Source organism: Motacilla alba, chromosome 2 (genome assembly GCF_015832195.1).
Source record: "Motacilla alba alba isolate MOTALB_02 chromosome 2, Motacilla_alba_V1.0_pri, whole genome shotgun sequence".
Classification (NCBI taxonomy): Eukaryota; Metazoa; Chordata; class Aves; order Passeriformes; family Motacillidae; genus Motacilla; species Motacilla alba.
Genome location: NC_052017.1, coordinates 117,409,947 through 117,434,848, shown reverse-complemented (window position 1 = coordinate 117,434,848; position 24,902 = coordinate 117,409,947). Strand labels below are relative to the sequence as shown.

The 24,902-nt window shown below is 38.1% G+C and overlaps 1 protein-coding gene across 3 annotated transcripts; it reads left to right on the top strand.

Moving 5' to 3' along the window:
* The first annotated feature begins 29 nt into the window (after window positions 1-29).
* MYBL1 (MYB proto-oncogene like 1) lies at window positions 30-24,130 on the top strand. 3 transcript variants are annotated; one of them, XM_038129717.1, is made up of 16 exons: window positions 32-670; window positions 4,332-4,434; window positions 4,565-4,636; window positions 7,351-7,443; window positions 8,615-8,835; window positions 10,540-10,723; window positions 10,947-11,021; window positions 12,519-12,620; window positions 13,923-14,156; window positions 14,458-14,823; window positions 15,267-15,409; window positions 15,629-15,743; window positions 17,263-17,379; window positions 17,465-17,569; window positions 19,474-19,653; window positions 21,506-24,130. In XM_038129717.1, the coding sequence occupies exons 1-16, from the start codon at window positions 651-653 to the stop codon at window positions 21,632-21,634; spliced, it is 2,259 nt and encodes a 752-aa protein (XP_037985645.1). In that variant the 5' UTR covers window positions 32-650; the 3' UTR covers window positions 21,635-24,130. The 3 variants fall into 3 exon arrangements, with proteins under 3 accessions (XP_037985646.1, XP_037985645.1, XP_037985644.1); XM_038129716.1 differs by having other exon boundaries at window positions 33-670; window positions 12,516-12,620; XM_038129718.1 differs by lacking the exon at window positions 19,474-19,653 and having other exon boundaries at window positions 30-670; window positions 12,516-12,620.
* The last annotated feature ends 772 nt before the right edge of the window (window positions 24,131-24,902 follow it).

Below are 24,902 nucleotides of genomic sequence, written 5' to 3'. Positions count from 1 at the left end.
CCGCCCCGGCCCCGTCACATCGCCCGCCCGCCGGCGCGAGGCCCCGCCCCCTCCCGCCCGGCGCGCGGAGCCGCGTGCGGTCGGCGGCGGCCAATGGGGCGTCAGTCCGCCTGCGCAGATTCAAACGGCGGCTCGCGGGGGGGAGGCTGCGCGCGAGATTCGGGCGGCACCGGCCGAGCGCGCCGCGAGCGCCGGCGGCTGAGCCCGAGCGGCGGTGGCGGCGGCCGGTGCGCGGCGGGGGCCGGGCGGGCACAGGGCAGCGCAGCGCAGCGGAGCGGCCCGGAGACGGAGGGAAGGAGGAGCGGCGGGCGCCGCCGGAGCCCGCGGCAGCTCTGACAGCATCGGAGAGCGAGGCATAGTAGGGGCGAGAAAGGGGCCGCTGCGCGCCCCGTCCTTGCGGGCAGCGGCCAGGCCGAGCCATGCCTGACGCGCCGGGGCCGGGCCGGGGCTGAGGGCGGCCGCCGGGGCGCTGCGGGCACCGCGGGGAGCAGCGGGCCCTGGGAGGATCCCTGCCCGGCTACAGGCATTCTGAGCCGCCGGTCTGCCCCGCTACGTCTCTGCCCGGCTGTGAGAGAGGGAGCCCGGGCGACTCGGGGGCTCCGTGCTGCGCCCCGCGGCCGTGGCGGCCCCCCCTATGGTGCGCGCCGAGGATGGCGGAGAGACGGCGCAGGTGAGTGCGGGACCGGAGCGCTCTGCTCTTTTTGCCCCCCATCCCCTCCCGGGCAGTGCTGCCTTCCACGCCGCCGTCCCGAGCCCAGGTGCCCCCCCGCGCCCCGGGATCCCGGCCAGGTGCTCCCCCCGCGCCCCGGGATCCCGGCCAGGTGCCGCCCCGCCCCTCAACGCTGCTCTCGGCCTCCTTCCACCGCCCCGGCCTCGGCTGTCACTGCCCACCTCCCTCCCCCCTCCGGCACCCTCGCAGGTATCTCTTCTCTCGGACTTCTGGGCACCACCTCTCGGGTACGAATCCCCCCTTTCCCCTGGCAGCTGCTCTCGCTTCTGTGCTTTCGCTCAGGTCGTCTTTGTTGTAGCTTACCTGGGCAACTGCGCTTGTCAGTAACAACCACGTTGTCCTCGCAGTAGCTTTCCGTGCTGGTTATTTTCCTTTTGCTGGAGTAACACTTTTTCCTTTTCACCTCCCAAGTGGCCTTGGCACAGCCTTGATGTAAGGTTTGGGCTTGTTGATTCTTTCAGTATGTTCAGTGCACCTACTTTTTCTCGGCTGATATATTCTTTGACTGAAAATATCACAATCTAGCCTGAAATATTCCTGAGAGATCACGTTTTGCACAAGAGCTCCAGCAGCTGCCCTACATGGCTTTCATGCATCTTTTGTTATATTGATATGAGAATGGGTGTGTCTTTGCTTTGTATTCAGAAGGTGGATCTTGGAGAACTGTTTTGTTGCTATGGTTATTCTTAAGTTAGTTTCTGGAAAGTTATAAAGAAATATAGGAGAAGGATTAGGATTGGGAAAGGATACTTGGTGAGTTATCTATGGCATCTGGGGTTTGTTGTGAACGTATACTTTTCGTGGAAGTGGGGGTGGTTTCAAAGTTACACATATTAAAACTGCTTTTGCATTTTCCTCTGACATGGAAAAATTGTAAGAGAATATTTTTCTGCAAAGCTGCAGCTAAAACAAGAAAGCAATACTTTGGTGTTCTAGTTGTGTAAGCCACAAAGGGCTTTGCTTGCAGAGGCTGGCTGCTGAAGCTATCGTGCTTGGCCGTCTCCAAGAATAGCTCGGAGACAGCATGTTTCTTGGCACTCCTAATCAGCATTTTGTAGTTTAAGGGACTTTCACCTGTGGTATTACACGCAGTAGTTTCATTTTTGTCAGGCTTTAGGTTGTATTATCTCCCATGGCTGTGGAGTGCTTTGATTTCATGATTGAAAGTGCGGCGGGTTGTGGATAGCAGAGGAAGGTTTGGTTAGAGATCGGTAGCCCGAGGCGGATGTTGTGTCAGTGTCTGGTGATGGTATCTCCAAAACTATGTCATTGAAGCTGTGAGTTTTTATGAAAGTGACTTTAAGACTTTTAATCTAGGTGTGAAGTAAGGATAAAGTGTAATTGTTTTGCACCAAATGGTATTGAGTTTAATCTTACATTCATCTAATGTTAAACTTCTCTTGGTTGTTACAGTTGCAAGCTTGATTTTTTTCTTTCAATGGTCCTCAACTCAGAATTGCAAGGACAGCTAGCACAGATCTCACAAAATATGTACTTTATTATCCCAGACGTCTTATTTGATGAAACTTGGTGGACGCCTTCCACTGCGGTGCAGTATTTTAGCAGTTTCACAACTGCAAAAGAATTGCCACATGGGCTATAACAACTGCACATGTTTAAAAACTTGTCTTTTTAATTGAAAACTTAAAGTAGTAGTCCCACTCATTAATCGGGGTTTGATTTATAGTTTGATTTATAGCACTGGTCTAAGCAAGACTCAGGACTAGGTGGTTGTTCCGGTGGAATCGAGGTGCAGGAGAGGTTAGTGCCTGCTGGGCTGGCAGAGGCACCGCTGCGGCTGCGGGACACCGTGCGGCCGGAGAACTGCCAGTGCAGGGCTCTGAACCGCAGCTGCCCGCGGGGCCCCCACCTGCTCTGGCGCTGGTGCTCTCATCAGCGTCACTGCCGTGCACATGGAGCCCTTCTCTGCTTCTGAATCCCTGTGACTTTTCTCCTTGCTGCAGACTGCTCCTGAACCAGTTTGCTCTGCAGTGGGTGAGGAGGTTGTGTTGACAAAGAAGGCCTGATTTTGGTTATAAGTGAGCTGTATGGCCTGCTTGGTATGAAATGGTATTATGAGAAGTGTATTTTGGTATGACAATCCTAAGATAGACCCCTGAAGTTTGTCAAATACCTGTGGACAAAAGAAAAAATAGGAGTTGGTAGGGAGGCAGGAAAAACTGTTGCTTCTGAGTTTAAGTTCTGTTTTTTTAAGTCTTAAGCCGCTTAACGCAAACCTCTTAAAGCGTTTGCAGCTCATTGTTTTTTCTGAAAGTATGATGAAGAACTTGCTGTTGACCTTCCCACAAGTTTGCTGCCTTGTCTCTCAGCAACTCAGCAAAGTTTTAATTTGCTTATGTTTCACTGCTGCATCATGAAGCTAAGTGGGGCAAATGCAGATGTGGTGTAGGATGTAAAAGCAAGTCTGCAGGAGTTGGGCACTTACTATCCTGTAGTAATGCTTTTAAATACAGTATGTCCTCGGTGGCTAACAGGAACAGACTTAATGGGAAATAACAAATAGTGTGTAAGTGGTTAATCAGTGTGCTGAGCTGATCATTGCATATTCTAGAAAATAATGGAGAGAGTATCCATTGAATCTGTTCTTGGAACGCCAGCAGAGGTTAATTTCATTACTGGGGAAGGGTTTTTTTATACTTTTGATTAAAAAATTGAAGTAATTGTCAAGGATGAGAAGAAATAATTTTTGTTTTGAACCTGAATTTGATATTTTTATCATGCTTTGTACCAATAATAAAATGGAGAAAAAATTACTCCGTGAAACAGCTTTTAATTTAAGCGATGTATTTGGATGGGAGTCCCTTCTTTGTGCCTTTGGTATAATTAATGCAGGGGCACAGCAGCTCTTGTTGTTAGAGCTAGGTTTCCACATGTGTTTGAATTTATGCGAACGTGAGTCACTGACACAGAAGTTTAAGCGATGATTCCATGAAGCGCTTCCCTGTGCCGCCTGTTTGGAAGGCTTTGTTTATGCAGGCTGTGGAGTTCCGCATTTCTCCAGTAGATGGAGCGTGATCTACGCGGAGTCGCAGAGGTACCTGGCTGCCCTGCCCCTCTGCCTCTGCGCACCGAAGTTATTTGTTCTGGAACGTATCTGTCTTCAAAGATTTGTATCTAATTCCTGTAACACCGAGGCAACGCTTTTAGTCAAGTCAGGAGCCCACTTAAAATGTCAAGTTGAGATTTACTTATTTGACATTCTTCTTGTGTTTGTTGTTTCACTTGTGGAGGTGGATCATGAATGTATTTTGCCATCTAACAAACCCTCTATAAGCTCATTCATGTAAAATAAAGATGAAAATAATTAATTAGAAATACATGAATCTTAAAAAGTAGTTTTTACTTCAAATTTAAATCTTGTCTTGGAAGGAGTTATCTGTCCAGTGTGTGGCCTTGAAATTAAAATTAATTAATTTGACATGGTAAACTGCTGGATCTTGGGATCATGTGGTTCCCATATGTAATTTTAGAACAATATGTACATATTGGAAAAAAGCTGTTATTAATTAGAGAAAAAGATTTTTCAGAGGTATTTTAAACTATATTTTGATCTTTTTCACTCTTCTGTTGTATTTTGCAGTGAGGAAGACGATGACTTTCAATATATGGATCATGACTATGAAGTACCACAGCAAAAAGGTTTGAAGAAGATATGTAGCAAGGTGAAATGGACCCGTGAGGAGGTAATACTTTTTTTTTTTTTTGTTTTACTCTGATCCCTACCTGATCTTCTTAGCTCATGAAATATGTTATTATTTAATATTTTATTGGGGAAGGATGTAAAATTTATTGGCTGAGGTTATGTCTTAACAGGATGAAAGGCTAAAGAAGCTGGTGGAACAAAATGGTACAGATGATTGGGCTTTCATTGCTAGTCATCTACAAGTAAGTTGAATCTCCTATTTCAGTTAAGTTCTCTTAATATTTACTTATTTTGGTCATATGTCTAGCTTGGAAATTAAATGAAAGAGAATCAGAAGCATATAATAACAACTACTTTAGAGGATTCTTCTAAAACTGACTTGATCTAGCTCAGACCTTGAAGAACCTTATGGGCTCAGTCTTCAGTGATAGTCTGAAATGATCAAAAATACCTTCTGTTCACACTTGCTATTCATTTTCATTATGGAATACTTGGTGGCTATATCCACAGTTCACAGGTTGCTTCTGAAGCAGTTAGGACAGTGGGTTGCATCTGAAACATTGTTTGAAAGGAGCAGGATTTCTTAACTGCCATAGGCAAGGGAGCACATGTGTTTTATTTATTTATTCGTGTGTGTTTATGAGGGTTTTTTGTTTGTTTGCGTTAGATTTTGGTTTTTTTTTGCAGTGATGACTGCTTCCCTGAGGTAATGGTAGAAAGTACTACAACTTGATGGTGTTTGTTTCACTTCTGAACAAATGTTATAAAATGCCTGCTGTAAAAACATGGTAGAATATAAGACTGAAATCACTTCCTAGAAGTGGTATTGGATATTGAAATATTAGAAATCAAAAAAATTGCACCTCCTTCTACCTTTGACGTTCTTCTACAATTGTGCGGGATGATATGGTTGTATGAACTTCCAATGTAAGGTAAAGAAGGACTTGATTTCTAAATGATGAACAACTGTAACTTTGCGTTGTTCTCATCTTGTTTTTGCGCAACTGTGATGCATCTAATTTTTTTCCAAGTGGCAAAATATAGATATCACATAATAAACTCAAAGCTCCTAAATTTAAATCATGCATAAGCAAATCCATATTCCTTACGTGTACCCTGTTTCCTTATAAAATTCAGTGACGTGAGTGGATGGCAGAGGAGATTCAAAAAGTTTTTATATTAAGCTGTTTGAAAATACATTTGGTGATACTGATATGCAGGTATAGTATGGACTTACATTTAACAGATCTAACAGTTTAGTAAAAATTTCTCCAGCTGAAAAAAATGCTTCTGGAGACAAAAAACCTGTGGTTCAGCTGGGCCCAAGTGAGGTTGAAAAAACGTTCCCCAGTTATCATAGGAAACATGAATAATCAGGTGCCTGCTGCAGAATCATTGATGTTGGAAGGAATTTCTGCAGGTCATCTGGTTCACAGCCCCTGCTCAAGCAAGGTCACCTGGAGCAGGCTGCCCAGGACAGGGTTTGGGTTTGATTATCTCCATGGATGGAGCCTGCACAGCCTTTTTACGTGACCTATTGCAACAGCCAAATAATAGAGGCTGGCATAATTCACACTTCCTTGTTACTGATGGTCTTTTGCTAGGAGAGCCAAGGACATCTTGAATTGTAAAGGCCCTCAAACTGCTGTGCTTTTAAACCCTCATTTGTTGCTGGACTAGGCACAGATAAACCTTCCCTCCATTCTGCCTGAAAAAAAGTGAAGATGGCTTCAAGGTCACTCTCAAGAGCAAGAGTGTAGTTTGCAATCGCTTTTGGGTTTTTTTTTTGTGGCTAAGGCAGACTGAAACGATTATATTGTTTCATTCTATCACTTGCTTTGCTCTTCTCTCCAAATCATAATATGATTTCAGAAATGTCTAGAAGATAAAAGCTCTAAAAGGCGACAATTTAAAATGTTTTTGTCCAAATGGTAACAGCTATTCTATATTGAGTCTGTCCTTTACAGCTTCTCTTCAACAGGAAATGATGATGTTTTGTAAAAAACTGTAGCGTGCTTTTAATCATGCAGTTACTACTTGTGATCAGCTTGAAGGTGCTGTGAGCAGTGTAATTTCAGGTGTTAGTGTTCTGGGAGTTTTTTCTAGTCTTGCAGACTGCTACTTCTTTAACTTCATCTTAGCATGTTAACGTCTTTACTTGGTAGACAAGACCAGCAAAACCTTGCAATTGGTTCTTGCTATCCAACAGCATGCTCTGAAGCAAGTAAATAATCCTGTCCCAGTGTTAAAAAAGTATGCTGTCCCAGGGCAGGCTCTTACCTGTGTGTTTCCAGGCATTGGACCAACCCTTTCATATAGACAGTTTTTAGGAGGCTAAGTGAAGGTTACTTCTCTTTCATAACTGGGAACAATATTTCAAAAGATCCTTAGTGAAGCTACAGAAAAGCACCATCTGTCCTGACTAGCAAAACCAATGTTGTTTAATTAGTATATGTCAACTAAATTTGATCTAAATCTGTTTTCCTTAACACTCTAGTAAAGAGCTGGGAATACATTCATTTGGGATTTAGCAAAAAGTGTGTTCTTTTATTTGAAAGGAAAAGTACTTCCTTAAAAACTTTTTCCCCTTATTTAAGTTATAGATAATGTCAAAAATAGATCAACCACAAAGTTCAGAGAAAGGGTGGAGTAATGAGGACAAAAATAAATATAAATTTTTCTTTAAAGATGAGTAAGTTCTGAATTTGATTATAAAGTTAGTACATTGGAATAATTAAATTAGAGCTTCATGCAAGGTTGGTTTCTTTTCCAGAGAAGAGTATTTTTATAAGCAAATGGAATAAACAATAAGGGAAAATTTAATGATTATACTTGGAACAAATTTCTAAATAAGTCTTTTAATTTGAACTAAGCTAATAATTAATGCTAGAATGTATTTACAGCTTTATGTATTTGAGAGTATAACAGCTACAATGCTCTTCTAAAACTGTTTCAGAATCGTTCAGATTTTCAGTGCCAGCATCGATGGCAGAAGGTACTAAACCCAGAATTGATTAAAGGTCCCTGGACTAAAGAAGAAGATCAGAGGGTAACAAAAACTAATTGATACTCTAATAAAATTGGCATATGGCTGCTAAGAATGTGTCCTCTTTTTTTTAAGTTCCATTTCCATGTAGTTGATGTCTGATGCATCTTGTGACGTGGGTACTTTTATTACATTATGATGTATAAGAAGAAAAAAATTCTCTCTTAAGTGATGGAATGTTGGGTCTGCTCAAGCATTTAATTTCCCATTAGTGAGATTGCTGGCTGAATTACTGTAGCTTACCAGGTAGGGAGGGATCTCTTTGTAGCACTAAAGGTCAAAGGTCTCGTTTACATCTTTTGTTCCTCAAAACCACCAGACTTGAAGGGTTTGGGAATAAGGGAAATTATTTCATAACCTACTGTTACAACCCTGAGATCAGCTCGTTTAATTAGGGCATAGTGCTAATAATGCCAAAGTTGTGGGAGTGATCCCTGTATAGGCCGTTGGACTCGATGATCCTTCTGGTTTCTTTACAGCTCAGAATATTCTGTGAAACCATTTCTTTGTGTAAAGAAGCTGTCAGTGTCTTAGGCTCCTTTTTCACCTCGCTCTTGTTAATCCATACTGTAGCCCTTTGCCTGCACAACCTGGACTGCCTGGTGGTAGGGAGTTGCAAATACAGCTTTTTTGTGGTATTTCAAACTGGTTTCTTGTTCCTATGTTTAAAACTGTTCTGAGATATTTTAAACTACTGTTTGCCAGTTTATGAATATGGTTTTCATATTTATTTTTTTCAGTTCTCATTAGTCTTTTAAGAAAAAGCTTCTACTTTGTAAAAACTCCCAACCTCCATTCCATTTCTAGATGTAGAGGTGTGGGTCTTTTCTCATATGAATATTATCGAAAATAGTCAAATGAAATGTTTACCCGTTTCTTTTTTGGCCTTTCCTAATGTCAGCTTATGCAAAGGGTGATAGAAAGGAAACTTCCAAATGAGTGTTTTCATCAGTATACACTTACATTCTAAATAAGAGAGAGAATTTGGGGTTAGTAATTTCTGATTTCCTGAAAAAAATAATTTTTAAACCTCCACGTCACTGTGTGCCTCGTTAGGCCTAATATTGGTTGCCTATTAGAATGCTATTGTAAAATGTGTGTTGATCAGTGTTCTCAGTCTTTGATTAGGTAAATTAGGTTTTGAAATTACAATGTGCTTTCATCTGTATCGCAGGTTATTGAATTAGTTCAGAAGTATGGTCCAAAGCGCTGGTCTCTAATTGCAAAACACCTGAAAGGAAGAATAGGCAAGCAGTGCAGAGAAAGATGGCATAACCATCTCAATCCTGAGGTAAAAAAGTCTTCATGGACAGAAGAAGAGGACAGAATAATCTATGAAGCTCACAAGCGTTTGGGAAACCGATGGGCTGAAATAGCAAAGCTTCTTCCTGGAAGGTGCTTTTCAACTCTATTTGTGTTAAATGTTGCAATATGAAAAGTGCTCATCTCAGTACCCTTTCAAATCTTAACTTGTTAGTTACAGAGCATCTGCCGAGACTTACATCAAAACATAGTTATCTTGATAGGTGCTAAAAATCTTTTGCATTTGACCTGTATTCTTAAAAAGATGTAAAACCCATAGAAAGAGCTCTAATTGTTTGAAGTTGTCTTCAGATTCCTCCTGATCTATTAAAAACCCTTTATAATAGAGCTGAACTGAACGAACTGCAAGCAGTAGTAGAAAAATTATTTGATATCAAACTTGATCTCAAAGTGCCTTCATTAATATGCATTTGTGGGTGACTTTCCTGGTTTAAGATCTGATTTTTTTTTTTTTTTTTTTGGTAGCACTTGTTGAACTGGACACTTGTAAATAAAAATCTTGGTAACCTTCAAAAGTCCAGATATAGGAGTCATGCATTGCAAAGTTAGTTGATTCTCATGAAGTCTCTAAGTTAGGAATGAATTGTATGCATTGTTTGCCTTATATTTCTTTCAAGTTTCACTGTCGATTTCTGTGGTTGTGGAAAACAAAATTTTAGTTTAATGAAATAATTCTTTTACCTTGTACCATTAACTGAAATTCAGTCTTAAGCTGTCCCTTTCTGAATTTAGTTTGTGTGTTCAAGAGATGACTGTCTAGCTGTGCCTGAGGAATGTCAGCATTTGTTACCTTGGTGTAATAAGGGATGTGTACTTAAAAATTTTGTGTTTTGATGAAGTGCACAATCTAAGGCTCACAGTAAATACTTTGGAGGAATGAGAAAGAGAATGGGTTGCATCTAAATAGAATTTTGGAGGGGGAAGATGAGTTTGACAGAAGAGTTCCTATTTACTAGCTTGTTTGTTGTCAATAAATCTGACACTCTTAGCTAAAGACTGCTAAAGATCCTAGACCTAGAAGATCTGTAGAGTCCAACACTGCTGGGATGAAAAAGGGGAATACTTCTTGGAGTGACCTTAAATGAGAATGGGGCTTTAACCAATTTTTGTTTCTGTGTACCTCTACCTAAGGCTAGGAATAATAATGCTAGTGTTTAAGACAGCAATGCAGTTACAGTCTACTCTTCCCTTTAATGTTTATTTAGTGTTTGGAGTGATTTCAGCCTGTTTGTCAAAATGCTACACCTGTTTTATCCTATCCACAATCAAGGGCATGAAGAGGTAGTCGGATGTTCTTCCAAAAAGCTGCACATAAAATGCAGAGTGGGGGTTGCAGGCTGTCAGTTTTAGAAGAGATGTCTGCCAGTAGCAAACACCAGCCAAAGTGCCTTTATTGTGTTTTGGAACAGTGAGATTTTCTTAGCTACCTGCACTGCAAATTTATAGCAGAGGGGTAAATAACTATGTGTTCATTAAATTATTCCAAGTACCTAAGTAAAAGGGTTCCCTGTCATGATTACAGTCAGAACCAAGGCTTTCTCCTTTTCTGCTTTTAATTTCCGGCACACTTGAATTTTAGTAGAAGGAAGTTCTAAAAAGAGTAGCTTTCTGGTCATTATGCCAAAACCCTACTGATAACAGAACTTCCAGTCTAAGCTGCTGGAGCTTTCTGGATTTGTGACTTCAGATTAACCTACTGAACATACCCTGTCAATTGTGTCATATATTAAATTTTGAGATATGGAAACCAGTGACTGTTTTATGTTTTCATTTTAGGACTGATAATTCAATTAAAAATCACTGGAATTCAACAATGCGAAGAAAGGTGGAACAGGAAGGATATTTGCAAAGTGTTATAAAGTCTGAAAGTGCTAGTTCTGCTGAACTTCAGCCCCAACCTTGTCTGACTATGGAACACTTGCACACTCAGAATCAATTTTATGTGCCTGTTCAGACACATGTAAGTTCAAAATTTAGAACAATAAGTATTTCCCAGTTTCAAATAATTGATTTGGTTTGAAACAAGAAACACATCTGAAAGATTGAATATCTGTTGAGTATTTTTGTGATTTTTATGGCAACTCAGGATTTGTAAACCATAAATAATTAATGTATAATAAACTACAGTTAATTTTATATCCTCATTTTCTTGAGGGTTTGTAATATGTTTTATGTCTTTTTAGATTCCAGCATATCAATATGCCTCCCCAGAAGGCAGCTGTCTAGAACATGCTACATCTTCTTCTAACATAGTTCAGGTAAACTGTTAACAGCCTTCATAAATTCAAGGGAATTTACTGCATAGTATTAGACATCTTTTCATTTTACTGAATATCTTCAAAATGTCTGTTAGTCTTTATCATTCACCTACATTTATATAGGTTCCTCTGTAAGTAAGCTTGCTAGTGCAATTCGTAGTTTTAGGTAGGAAAAATGAAGCTCTCTTTCTATATACCAGAAACATGATGTTTGTGCTTATTTGTGACAGAAATATGGCTTAAAACACAGTTTACTTATTAAATCTTGGGGCTAAATTGTGACCTATATTAGTATTACCTAGCTTATGAGAGGTTTAAAGACAAGACTCTACTATGTACATTTATGTAATAAATATAACCCTATCTGGAAAACTCAACTTACTGTGACTTACACTTCTGGCTGTGCTTTTTGGTTCTCACTAGGTTTTATTTCTTTCTCACTGATAAACATCTTTCAGTCAGTTGCTCTTTTGCAGCATTCTAAATACTGAAGAACTAAGAAATTTTAAAACAAATAGAAATTGGATATATTATTTCCTTTTGCTTTTTTGGGCTCACTTGGAATATATCTGAAATTCCTCATGTGATGCAGAATGAATGTAGATCTTGGTTTCTAATATGATGCCGTGGAAGAATTGTTTATTTGGAATTAGTAAAAGAAGTATTTTGAAACAGGGAACAATACATGGATTTTTTGTGTTAGATAGAGAGTTCTACAGAATTCCCCTATCTAACATGAAGTTTCCCTGTGCAGATCATCTGTTTCATGTTGCATTTTCTTCCCTGATAATGGTATAGGAATACAAGTCACAACAAAGCCTGAAATGGCTTTTTACAGTCTGGATTGCCCTACACAGAAAAGTGTAAGATACTTTCTACTCCTTGAAGTACTCTCTAAACTGGTGATAGCATATATCCTCACCCATATTTACAGTAGTGATGGATGGTGTTAAGGAGGTTAAGAACAAACAAACCAATCAAAACCAACTAGTTAATTTTCTGATAGTAGTGATGGGATTGCTTGTATAAATACTGTGTCAGCAAATGCTGGTTTGAAACACTTTCTCACACACTTAGTGAGGATGAATAACATGCAATTGGAGAAGGAATGTGAAACTACAAATATATAAACCAGTATATTGTTTATATATTTGGTTGTGGAACCAAGCCCACACTTGGTTCTATTAAAGATAGACTATAGTGACTTCAGTTTAGAAAGTGCTTTAGCACACAGATAACTTACAGGCCATATTAGAATCCAGTTAAAATACCACCTTACACACCACTTTAACATCAGATCCATCTCCTGCTAATTGGAGTTGTTTCAGTTGTGGGTGACTTCTGTACTACAAAATAGGATACAATCTGAACAGTTCTGTTCCCTCTCTGTGTGGATTCCTGTTAAAAATACAGCTGTGTTATGATACAGAATCTTTACTGTGAAGAGGTGGTGGAAGTAAAAAATAGTAATGGCTTCTTTCTTAAATTTTTCAGCAGCCATTTATTGATGATGATCCTGATAAAGAAAAGAAAATAAAGGAACTTGAATTGCTACTTATGTCAGCAGAGAATGAAATCAGAAGAAAACAAATGTCTTCTGTAAGGACTGTAAATTTCTCTAAATATTTGAATTTGCATTACTGAGGTTAATCCTCAGAAATTCAGTAATGATTGTGTGGTTTAGTGTGGTGTTTTTTTTTCACCTGATCCTCCAAAATCAAACCTATGGCTGTTGCATTGGAAAACAAAAATATATATATAAGAACTGAGACAACTTATTTTTGGTGCAGTTTGCTAAACCGTGAAGACAGCAAGCTATACGATCAACAATTTGGCTGTTCCTAAGAACCCAGTATTTTAATACTCTTCAGGAGGTGACACATTTAATATCATTGCCATTCAGTTTTATGGATCAGCAATGCTGATCCTCTGCTCAGTAGAGGTGAAAAATACATGGGTTTTGCCTCATATGGTTTTTGAAATGTCCTGTAGATTATATTTTCCTCAAACTTCAGTGTGAGTGCTTGCAATACTTAATATCCACATTTGGACATGACAAACACTAAATAAATATGCACTGTATACAATTTTTGTGTAAATTCAGTGGAATTTCCCTAATTCTGTAGAATTAGGGTGACTTGCAGATGGCAGTCGCTGATTTCTTCAGAGGGCTGTGCATATCATACACCTAACTAACCCAACCATATTGATCACTAGTTTAGGTTACAGGTGAACTTCAGATTTTATGTGGCAGAGTTACTCCTGGCATTCTTTTGAAACAGTGCAGTTCTGCTTATCTAGTAGAATCTGGGTTGCTTCTAGATTTCCAGTGAAAATTAAAGTTTGTTTCTTGGGTACTAAGCAGCCTACTGAAATGGGATAACCTTTTAGAAGTTCACTTGGCTATTAATGCAAAATATGCATTAAACAACCCCAGATCAAACAAGTAGTATTTCACACTCTAGAAGCATTTTCTAATCTTAAAATTAGAATTTCAGTGTTCTATACTGGAGATTACTTCATAATACTAATCTTAAACTTAGAAGTTCAATGTTCTGTACTGAAGATGACTTCATATACTGGTGTTCAGGTACACAGGAAACTTGCATCAGAGATGGCTTCCAATACAGCCCATAATTACCTAAGTTGTGAGTGTGTATAAGATATGAATGTGAGGTAAGATAAAAATCTTACACAATTTGAGAATGTTGAGCATGTTAATATAAAGAGAAGACTAATTTCTTTAAGTGAAACAGATAATTAGTGTTTGAAAATGCCAAAATTAATAGTTATGCTTAGTCTTTCCACACGCTACTTTTTTTCCCACCCTGCAGTCACATAATTGACTCTTTTCAACCTCTAAGTTGAATAAGATTAACGTATTTCTTCATAATTTTTTAGCAAGCTGGAAGCTTGTCTTGTTGGTCTGGAAATTTTATCATGGAGGATTGTATGCCTAATACACTAAGTAGCCTTGAGGAACAAACGAGTAATTTCTACAGCATGGATGAGACCCGCATCACACCTGTTCAGCAGAATTCACCACCTAAGTATTTGGGTGTAGAAGCAAATAGAATGTTAACACCTCTACAAACCATTCCAGAATTTGCAGAGGCACTAGATCTTATGGAAATTGTAAGTTTGTATTCCTTGTTAAAAATGAATGTTTAATTAGGAGTGTCAACTTACACAATATGTGTAAAATACTCTTAAATTACCTTATTTTGTATTCCTCTATAATTTCTGCCTTCTCAAGTGCTTTATTGCCTGTTTTAAAAGAATTGTGTCTTAAAATATCCGGTGTTTTATGATTGTACGGAAGACAGAGAGAATAATTCAGTATATGGCTTGTGGTGGTAGAGGGCTGATAGATTGGCTTGGACATTCTGAAATAATCTTTGATAAGCCTGCTGGTGTCTTGCATCTTGCCCCATAGGATCCGGTAGCATGGAGTGATACGTGTTTCGAGCTTTCCGAGGCTGTTGTGTCCCCTGTCAAGCCAGCTCCAGTGAAACTAATGCGGCTTCAACACAGCGAAGGGGCTGCCGAGTGCCAGTATAATGTCGGCGTTATGCTCGATGGCAAAAACCACAGCAGCACCAGTGGGGACGAGGAAACAGTTTTTTCATCAACCTCGAACTTAACCAAGTTCAGCAATCCACCTGCTATCCTGAGAAAGAAAAAGAGATTGCGTGTTGGGCAGTCCCCGGTGGCTGAGCTGAACGATGGCTTGTGTAACGATGCCGTCAATGCCGCGCTAAAGCGGACGCCAGTGAAAACACTACCCTTTTCTCCATCACAGGTGGGGGTATTTTTAAATGCGGCTAAACAGAAAGACTGTGGTGGGTGGGTCATAAATTGTAAATAGTTTCTTCCCTGGTAGTACATTGTAGCCTAAAATACTGTTAAACAACCTCTATTTTGAAGACTGATGGGGAGGGCGGTAGCAGCAGTGGCAACCTGTGTCTCAGCTCACACTTTCTCATGCAAATAATTGTTGATAGAGATCTTTTGTCTCTGTGACCTAATTAAGGAGTAGGATTTTAAGAAGAGTAAGGAGTAAGGGATTTTAAGAAAAGAAAGGTTTCAGCAATAAGTGTAAGTCAAAAATAGAGTATTGGGATTTGTCAGTAAAAGTTTTTCAGATATATGTGTATAATTTGGGGGTTTTTGCTGTTCAGCACAATGGTGAAATTTTGTCCTCTAAGGTTGCTTTTTTTTTTTTTTTTCCCTTCTTGTGCTTAGTTTTTCAACACTTGTTCTGGAAATGAACAATTTAACTTTGAAAATCCTGCATTTACATCGACTCCAATCTGTGGGCAGAAAGTTCTTATTACGACTCCTTTACACAAGGAAATGACACCACAAGATCAAAAGGAAAATGTGGGGTAGGTTTATTACATTAAACATCTGGTGGTGTTATTAAATTAAAGTTTAATGCACATGGGGTAATGCTATGGTGATCTCAGTACTTTCAAATGAATGGTGGTGATATCTCTTGGGTAAATGAAGGTATTTTAAAATGTTTCTTAGATTATTAGTTTTATTACATTGTTAATGATAAAATATTAAAATCCATGTACAAACACTTTTCTATGCTTGAATAGTTTTAGAAGTCCCACAATGAGAAGATCTCTTTTGGGTTCAACACCAAGGACACCAACTCCTTTTAAAAATGCTTTGGCTGCTCAGGAAAAAAAGTATGGGCCCCTCAGACTTATGGTATGTGATGATACTGTTTCTTTTCTTCTTTGTTGAAGTCTAAATAATGCCCTCTTGGTTTTGAGGTATTGTAAGCCTCAGTGATCTTAAAAAGCATTCACTTATCCTAGAGAACAGCTAGAATGTGAATCAAAATCGCTTTGGATCTGGTTGTTAGACTTGTGTCCTTCAGTGTAGTATGAAGGCGTTCTCTTCTTGAATAGTAATTTAGTACATATAATAATTTGATCCACAGTAATCTTAAATGCATCAGTTTCATGTTTGTGAGCTGTTTTAAATTTGCCTATCCTTGCAAGAACTGTACCTCTTACGAGGTGGTTGAATAATTGCCTGAAATTTTAATACTTTAGGATTCTATTTTTTTCAAAAGACAAATTATAAATCAGGGAATGAATGGGTGTGGGTTCTCCAGCTGGGTAATCTGGTTTCACTTGAAAAATCATTTCACTTGAAAACCTGCATTATCTTTGAATCCTCTGGACTATGGAAGAGTTGTTCTTTGATTTTGGTACTTCTACAGCACTATGACTGAAACTAGATGTTTACCACAGTGTGATAATCTTGAGTGATGTTTGCAGTTTTCTTCACCCTAAATCCCAAAATTTTAGTATAGCAGTTCATGATCCTCTGATTCAGCTGGCTGTCACACACTTTTTTTTGTTTTGTTGACCATGGATAACGTTACTTTTTTTTTGTTAGTTTGTTCCAAATGAATTAAATTTTTGTTCTCTTCCTAGCCTAGCTAAGGTATGTTAATGCATAATAACTTTTGGAATTCAGGAGACATATGCTTTTCAAATTCTGAAAAGATTCCAGCCAATATATATTGACTGCTTCTTTTCTGCAAACACAGAAGGTAGCTCAGACTTTGCCACAGGGCTTGGCACCATCTGTGTTACCCTATAGATTCACAGTCCCTCACTATGCAAATGGAGTGGTTTGGCATTCCTGTTTCTGTCCACTATTAACCTCCTGTTCAAAATCAAATTTTGAGGGCTTAAGGGAATTCTTCTCCTGTTGGTACACAAAGGAGCCATCTGTATGGCTTCTGTGAAATTCTGTACTGTACTTAGGACTATCAATGTCTTATTCAAAGATTTGTGTTAAAATTGGTATAAATTTCACAACAACAGTTACACATTTCCAGTACAGTTTTTTAGTATGTTTTTATGCATGTATATATACATATATGTGTTTATGTAGGTATTTAGTATACATAAATTACTTTTATCCTTTTTATCAGTGGATAACCATTTGCAAACAAGTAGCTTGTCTTCTTCAATGCTGCCTTGCATTTTTTGAGACATCATGTGCATATATAGTTTTATGTGGCTAAAAATAACATGGAGTAAAATGAGCTTAAAATAATCTTCATTTTAACTGCAGTAGCTTAGGTCCTTTCTTGCTATGTTTTGCAAGATGTCTTTTCTGGCCTATGTTAGATGAAAGTAGAATGTTGTAAGAACTGACCACTAATAGACTTCCTGTATTTTCTTCTTAAATTTTAATTAATGTTTAGTCACAACCACTCGCCTTCTCGGAGGAAGACATTAGGGAAGTTTTGAAAGAGGAAACTGGAACAGATATATTTCCCAAGGAGGAAGATGACACTTTGTATAAAAACTGCAAGCAGGAGGTAATATGACAATAGCAATTTCAAATAGATAATAACTGCTTTTAAATAATATTTTACATTTTTCTCCTCAAAATGTTTATTTCAGCACAACTTTTCTAAAAAAGTCAGAAAATCACTGGTCCTAGATCCACAGGAGAAAGAGGAGGTTGGGGCCCAGCATTTGACAGAAGATAATAGTTTAGATGTACAGGTAAGAATTAAACTAAACTAAACTAACAGAAGATAATCACTGGTAGAAATATTAATATGGAACTGTGTATCTTTTGTTCTGCCCACTAAAATAAATTTTTGGATTGAAGTTGCTAGATTAATGCATGTAGAAAGTGAAAAGTACCTTCGGTTTGGAATACTGTTTTAAGTACTGAAGAAATAGGTGAGCATTTGGCTTGAATTCATGCATGAATTTTACCTTCCAGTCCTTCAGAGTAGGTAAAATTGTGTGACTGCTTTACAGGTTTGTAGCAAAGCAGTTTTCATGCTGGTTGCCTATAAACTTTAGCATACATAGCATGCTGAAGCTTTCTGTAATATACCAGGAAGATGACATTTGCTCCTGTGCTGTGCATGCTTGACAGTCTGGCAAATATGTTCTGAAAATAGCTAATTGCATGTGAGGCAGCATGTTTTTCCTGCTTCACATAGTAGGGGAATGCTTTAAGAAATATCAAGCATGTAAAAGATGAAGTTTGTGTGCTTCCTCTGCCTAAAGGAATTTGAATACTTCTGCCTCAACAACCTAGACATGAAGAAATCAGATAGGAGGCTATTTTTGTCCCTCTTTCCTTTAAAAAGAAGCTTAATGTTTTTTCAGTTGAGTAATTGAATAGCTTACTCTTTAGTCTTGAAGGAAAACTTTGTTCTAATGAGTTCTTAATGCATGTATGTGTTTAATGCTTAAAGAGTAATTGTCTGTGATTCTTGATTAGGTTTAAGGCCATATACAGGATGTAGGAGCCAAGGTCCTTAAAAAGCCAGTGTAAGGTGCTTAGGTCATACTCCTTTCTAGCTGGTTTTCTGAATTCCCTTCTAAAGTGCCTCTTAGACTGTGCCAAGCCTTGGAATCTTCCTGCTGGGTGGTGGGTGCTCTGCCATCTAGTGGGAATTGCCATCTTCCCCAGGAACATCTCTTGGGAAGAGCGGCAGTGCTGCAGCCATTCCAGTCATGACCAAAGTGCCTGCTGTTGTTTTAGTGATGTCTTGTTAAGACACATTATTGTGGATCACTGAGTCCAGTTTAAGATACACCATGATGTTTTGGTCTGTTAAAGGCTGGGGACTGAGGAAATGTTGGGTTTTCCTTCATTTTCATAAGGAATGGTGGGCAACAAGAACATTCACTCCTAGCAACAGAGATAGTGGTAGTATCTTATTTAAAAATGAAAAGTATACCAATCTTTAGTAGAAATTTTGTGTCCATGTGATGATAATTCAGGAATAAGGTCTGAGGTAGAATAAATAATCAAAGGTGGTTTAATGCAGTTTAATGGAGTGTTTTTGTAAGCAAGCAAATACTTACGCCATCGTTACTGTGAACTAACCTTTGGTCTTTAAAATTGACATATCTGTCTTCCACTTTTGTATACTGAAGCTGGATTAACTTATTTTTATTTCCATAGACGTTACCAATGTATAAAATTCTTCTGGAATGATCCATGCAGTGCTTATTTCAGTTCTTAAAGCAGTTCCTCCCCCTAAAATTGATGTGATATTACTTCTTTGACTCTAGTCTCCTTGTCCTTTCACAAGGATTGTCCTAGAAGTGAAAGTGATTTTTTTTCTTTAAAGCTGTTCTGTAGTAACCACTCTATCTTGTTCTTAACAAAATATTTTGGAGTGGCTTGGATTTAGAGTAAAGAAACTGCCTACTCAGTGATACTTAAACCATGCTAGCAGCTGCGTGTTATGCTATGGATCCCAGTATGGACCAGGCTAGTTCTTCATATACTTCATTACATTTTCTTTTCAGATTGTTTCCTAGAGTCTTTCTGATAGTATTTATTTGCATTTTGGCTTCTCTGAACACAGCATTTGAAGTCTTTTTGTATTAACTACTAATTATCATTCCTGTTCTCTACTCTCTTTTTTTGTCAATAGTCAAAAAATGCATATACCACATCTTTATTAATGACACCATTGTTGGAAATACAGGACAACAGATGTAACCTGACATCAGAAAAACAGGATACAAATCCAGCAAACAAAGCAAATGCAGTAATTAAGAAGAAACTGAATGCATGTGCTACAAAAAATGTCAAAATGGAGAAAACTCTTCAGGTCTGAATGCAAAGAATTCTGTTAATTCTGTTAGTGAGTTAACAAAGAAATTTTGTATTGCTTTATTTCTGTCTTGCACTAATATCTAGAATTGTTGAAACCAGTGATCCAGTTTCAGTGTTGCCGTAATTCTTATTTCTTGTAAGTTGGTCATTTTTCTGCAAGGTGTTTATTCACAGCTAAGTTCTTTAAACACAACCCTGATGTTTCACACTTTGTTTCAGTGAAACAAACAATGTTTCACTAAGATTTGGATGTGGGGGAGGGGGGTTAAAAAATTTGGATGTGGGGGTAGGGGAGACCTACAAAACAAGTTTGGGTATCCAAGACTAGGAGATAGAAAACTTGATCTGGTGCAAATCAAACTTCTTTAGGACTTTAGTTTCTCAAATTTGTCTGGTGCTTACTCTTCATAATAAGCCCACTGGGATTCATTAAGCAGAGTTTATCCACAGATTCTGTTTGGTAATTGTTCTTGTAACAGGCCTGTTCTTTTACATGCGTATATTTTCCATACTGGTAAAACCACTGAAGCTAGTTTTCCCTCTGGACTGATCACCAGCTTTAAAAAGGGATTTCTTTGACCTGACTTTGTACCAATTCCAGTTTTTCCCATAAGCAGTTAATGTATAAGGTGTTTTTGTCTTCTCAGAATATCTACAGCTCTGTATTAATGAAAAAAATATAAAAAATCCCAGAAGACAGGACATCTGGAGCCTGACCTTCCATATTCTACTTAATTGCTTTAACAATGATGTTTTTAAGTAGAGAAACAACAGTATTGCTTTCTGATGTTTTCTTATGAGGAAGAAGAACAAAGTTCATTTAATTGTGATATTGAAAGTAAAAAAAAAAAAAAAAAAAAATTTTCTTTTGCTGTGAATTGCAGCAAAGGTGAATACATCTATCTGACACAGAAATATGGTCTTCAGAATACTTAAAAGGGGAGCTTAGTCATGGTATACTCACAAATATTTTCATTGAGCCATCTTTTTTCCTTTTTCTCTTTCCCCAGAGAAATTCCTTCTAAGTTTTCTGTCCTCTCTAACCCCAAGTCCCTTCCATGAATCAAGTTCTGCTAAATTTACAGAGAAGCTCAAACAGCTAATTTTCTTTGTGAATCAATATGTGGAACTGATCCTTTGGATCAGTTTCCAGCTCCATGTGGGAGGGAGAGGATCTTGCATTCTTCATCATGCTACAATCAGCCAGTGTCAGGTCCAATTTGGAGCTGAAATGAATCAGCTCAGGATTCAGTACATTATGTGAAGATGTAGGCTTTGCTTCATAGAAAAAGCAGGACTAGTAGCTTCTTATTCTTCTGTTCATCATTGTCATTCCCAATTCCTTTGCTGTTTCTAATATATTCCCCAAAAATCTGACCATTCTTCCACAGCTGTCACTTGGTTCAGTGAAGTTCTTCACAATCTTCTTTTTCAGTTCCCAGATCATTTTACCTTTCTTGGTGTCTCCAGACAGCTGTCAGTAATGTGTTTTTCTGCCTGTTGAACTTAGCACATATAAAGAGGAAGATATTCAAAGAGAAGATAACTTAATTAGCTTCCCTTTTATGTATTAATTGTTGAACTGGTTAGACTCTGTTGAAGAATGTTTTTCATTTTGTGTGTTTGAACTCAAAACATAACACAGATGCACTGCTGGGGAGCTGGATTTAAGGGGTTGTGAGGGAGCTTGGTCACAAGTTTTAGGTATTGTACAGTAGAACTGGATCCTTCTCAGTAAAATATATTATTTAGGCTTTAATAATTTATTACTACTCTGAAACATTGTATGAGAATTGTTTAAGTATTTTTGTTTGTGAACCTTTTAAACAGAATTTTATTTTATGCAGCCAAGTCGTGACTGGGAGGCAGTTGTTTACGGAAAAACAGAAGACCAGCTTATCATGACTGAACAAGCAAGGAGGTATCTGAGCACATACACAGCTACCAACAGCAGTTCAAGGTCTCTGATACTGTGATGGTCACTGCAGCTGACAACCATCTCTTTCCATTGAAACTGAAACAATGTTGAAGGCGATTCCCGTGCGATACTTGGGAATTAAGTCTTTGAGAGAGTCTGCCAAGGGAAACCTTAAAGCTACCTTAAAGCTTCCTTTCTTCTTTTGACTGACAAAGAACAGACATGAAGCTCTTGCATTCTTTACGAAGGGATACCGCAAACAGTTCTGCAATGAATTTTTTAGATATTAAAAGAGTAACCCCCTAAAATATAAAGAAGGGTAAAATACATTGCAGCACTGACAACATACAGTTTTTAGGTCTATTTTCATATTTATTCTTTTGACTTGCATCGCTTTTTTATCTGTTATAGCATTTTCAATATAGAGTAGGTTTATAGGTCGTTACTGGTTTCCAAATGAGCAACATACATGACTGAATGTGCTTTTGCTTATGTAGCATTTTTCTAGTATATAAAGAAACACAATGGAAAGGAGTACAAAGGAAGGATAGAAAGTTGCACTACTAATTTTTTTTGGTATGCTGCAAAACAATGAAATTAACTACAGTGTTAAATATATTTATTTGCAAATGGTACTAGAAGTAGGCAGAGGGGGGTGAATTAAGTTTAGTGTAAAGCATCAGTATTTTCTTCATAAATCTCAAAGTGAGATGATTGTTGAATGTATTGTACAGTATGTAGGAACAAGCAAAATTTTGTAAATTGGAAAGGAGTCTGTTTTTATAATTTATTTCCATTTCAAAGCTTAAATGTAGATATTTATATGTATGCAGGTTGTCTAGAGGCCAATGTTGTTTCCTGTTAAAACAGCTAAAATGGAAAAAGGACAAGTTTAAAATATATGAAATAGCAGAAGAATTACAGTGGTGAAGTGTAAAAATCTATACTGTATGTTACATCTACATAAAGATTGCACTATAGCCCTAAAATCATGTTGGTCTACAACATAATTACAAGGTATTCCTATATTATACAGCAACTGTTCCTGTACCTTGTTTAAATATATTTAGAAAGAAATGGTGGGGTCTTATATGTGACTGAGGAGTACTTTGTCCTGCATAGGAACTAAAAACTAATGCATTTACAATATGTATATTTTATTCCTTTTTTTTTTTTTTTTTAAGAAACTTGGCACCTTGGATCTCAAAACAATTTATCTGCACTTAACTTTGACCATTATATACTGACTAAATGTTTGAAGAGCAAAGAGAACATTCTTTTATTTATGAAAAATCTTTGTCCTTATTTAAAGGTATACAGGTCACAACACTTGCTTTAGTTGCCTATTTTAGGTATTTGCACTTATTTTATGTCTTTATTTTTGGTTTTGAAGGAATGTTTTGGTTTGCTTTTGTTGTAGAGATTTTTATGTAGTTAATTTCGAGCAAGTTATAATGGAGTGCTCTCAACAGAATACTGACAGGTAAATAGAATTGTACACTGTAGTTTTAGTTATTTATAATTCAAACACTCTTCCTCTCCACTCCCGGGTGTGCTGCTACAGATCGTGGCAGAATCGGCTTGCTGCTATGAGAGATGGAAAGAGCGAGCATCATATGCACTGTATGTAAAATTACACGATGTCAGGTTCTCTAGTTAACTTTATGAGATCAACCAGTACTATGCAGGGTGTGGAAAGTGTTCCTAACACTTTAATATCAAAGATGGTAGAGAAGAATTAATTAATGGTGAAATTTAACATATGATGAGCGGCACAAGGAAGGTAATGGGTTCTTAAACTTTTTTAAAGCATCTCAAAGCTTATACGATCCTTGTTTTTATGAGCTTTTTGATATTGGCTCTGACAGTAATAGGCACAAACATTTTTAGCAGTTTTTAATTCACATCAAAATTTTAAGGGGGGCGGGAATCCTATTATAAGCGAGGGATCAATAAATGCCCATCATGCCAGGATTACTCCTCACCTAGCAAAATTTAAAGGAGTCAATTGGAATTCTTGGCAGTACTAGATTTAGGTGTGCATTACCAGAATGGATTTAACAGCAACATGTAATGCTGGAGACAGCATTTAGTTCACAAAAAATGAAATCAGACATTAAGACAGAATGACTATCTAGAATCTGGATGGTATATTGAAGTAGAAATGGTATCATCAAAGCTACCTATACCAAGTTTAAGCATAGATTTATGGTAAGTAGTAATAATTTGTGTTGGTATTGGTTGGATCGTTTAGTTAACTCCTACTTTGTTGCTTTAGCAGGAAGGTTTTAATCTTTCATATGTCAGGCATCTTATTACTTTTTGAATGTTGTGTGCATTTGCATTTCTTTCAGTTTATAGGTAAATTGTACATGCAGCAGCCAAACTTGCATGAAACCTAAATACATACTACACCATATTTTTGTTCTGAGGTTTGACATGACGTGCAACAAATGCCTTGTTTATCTTAGTTTTTGTTGTACTACAAACTTCCTTTTATGTAAGAGAATCTCACAATACAGACCGCGTTAATGTCAGAAATAAAGCATCTATGTACCAGGTTACTGTAAGTGTCTTTTGTTTGAAAACTGTAACACTCAGTGCTCTTTAAGCAACATGTGTGTATGTGTGCCTGTGGAACTGCAAGAGGCCTGTGTTTTCTGGGCTGGGCAGAGACAGCAGATGTGGAAATCTGGGTTACACAGCAGGATGGAGTCCCTTGGCAGTACCTGCATCAATCCAACCTGCATGTAAGCCTATTTGTATCTGATTATCAGTTTATATTTGTCTCTCAAAGCTGTAACACAAATTTTTATGTGTAGAAGACAATTTGAGGGATGAATGCCGATAGTGGAAAGCTTAAGTGCTTAAGTTACATTCCTTTCATTTGTAGGATAGAAGTGTTTTAGTATGTGTGCCTGAGTCTTGGGAGGTAAATGTAAGCTATGCAGTGTGATTTTTTTTTCCCCCTCCCCTAAGTAGTTCTCACATACATGTATTAATCTGAGTTAGTGTTAGACTTAAACTCTCTTATTTTGATAGAAACATGGGCATTCACCACAAAATTTCAATTTCCTTTCCCAGTTTTGTCACATATATATATGTAAAAATAAATGACAACTAAGGTAATCTGTTGAAGGAAAAGGACAAGAGGGACTAACACAAGCCAGTCCCCCAGAAACTGGTCCTGGTAATTCGTATCATGTAGCTTAAGCTGTGTGAGCAAACTCTTGACTGTTACAGGGGCTTTTCTGGGGATTTGGCTGTCATAGCCACTATGTGAGTAACCTGCAGATATGCCTGTGTTTGTTTGCAAGTGAAGTTTT

Coding starts and splice junctions, on each gene's coding strand:
- MYBL1 (XM_038129716.1), top strand. CDS start 651: ATGGCGGAGAGACGGCGCAG. Junction 17,380..17,464: donor ATAAAAACTGCAAGCAGGAG/GTAATATGACAA, acceptor TGTTTATTTCAG/CACAACTTTTCTAAAAAAGT. Junction 17,570..19,473: donor ATAATAGTTTAGATGTACAG/GTAAGAATTAAA, acceptor TTTTGTCAATAG/TCAAAAAATGCATATACCAC.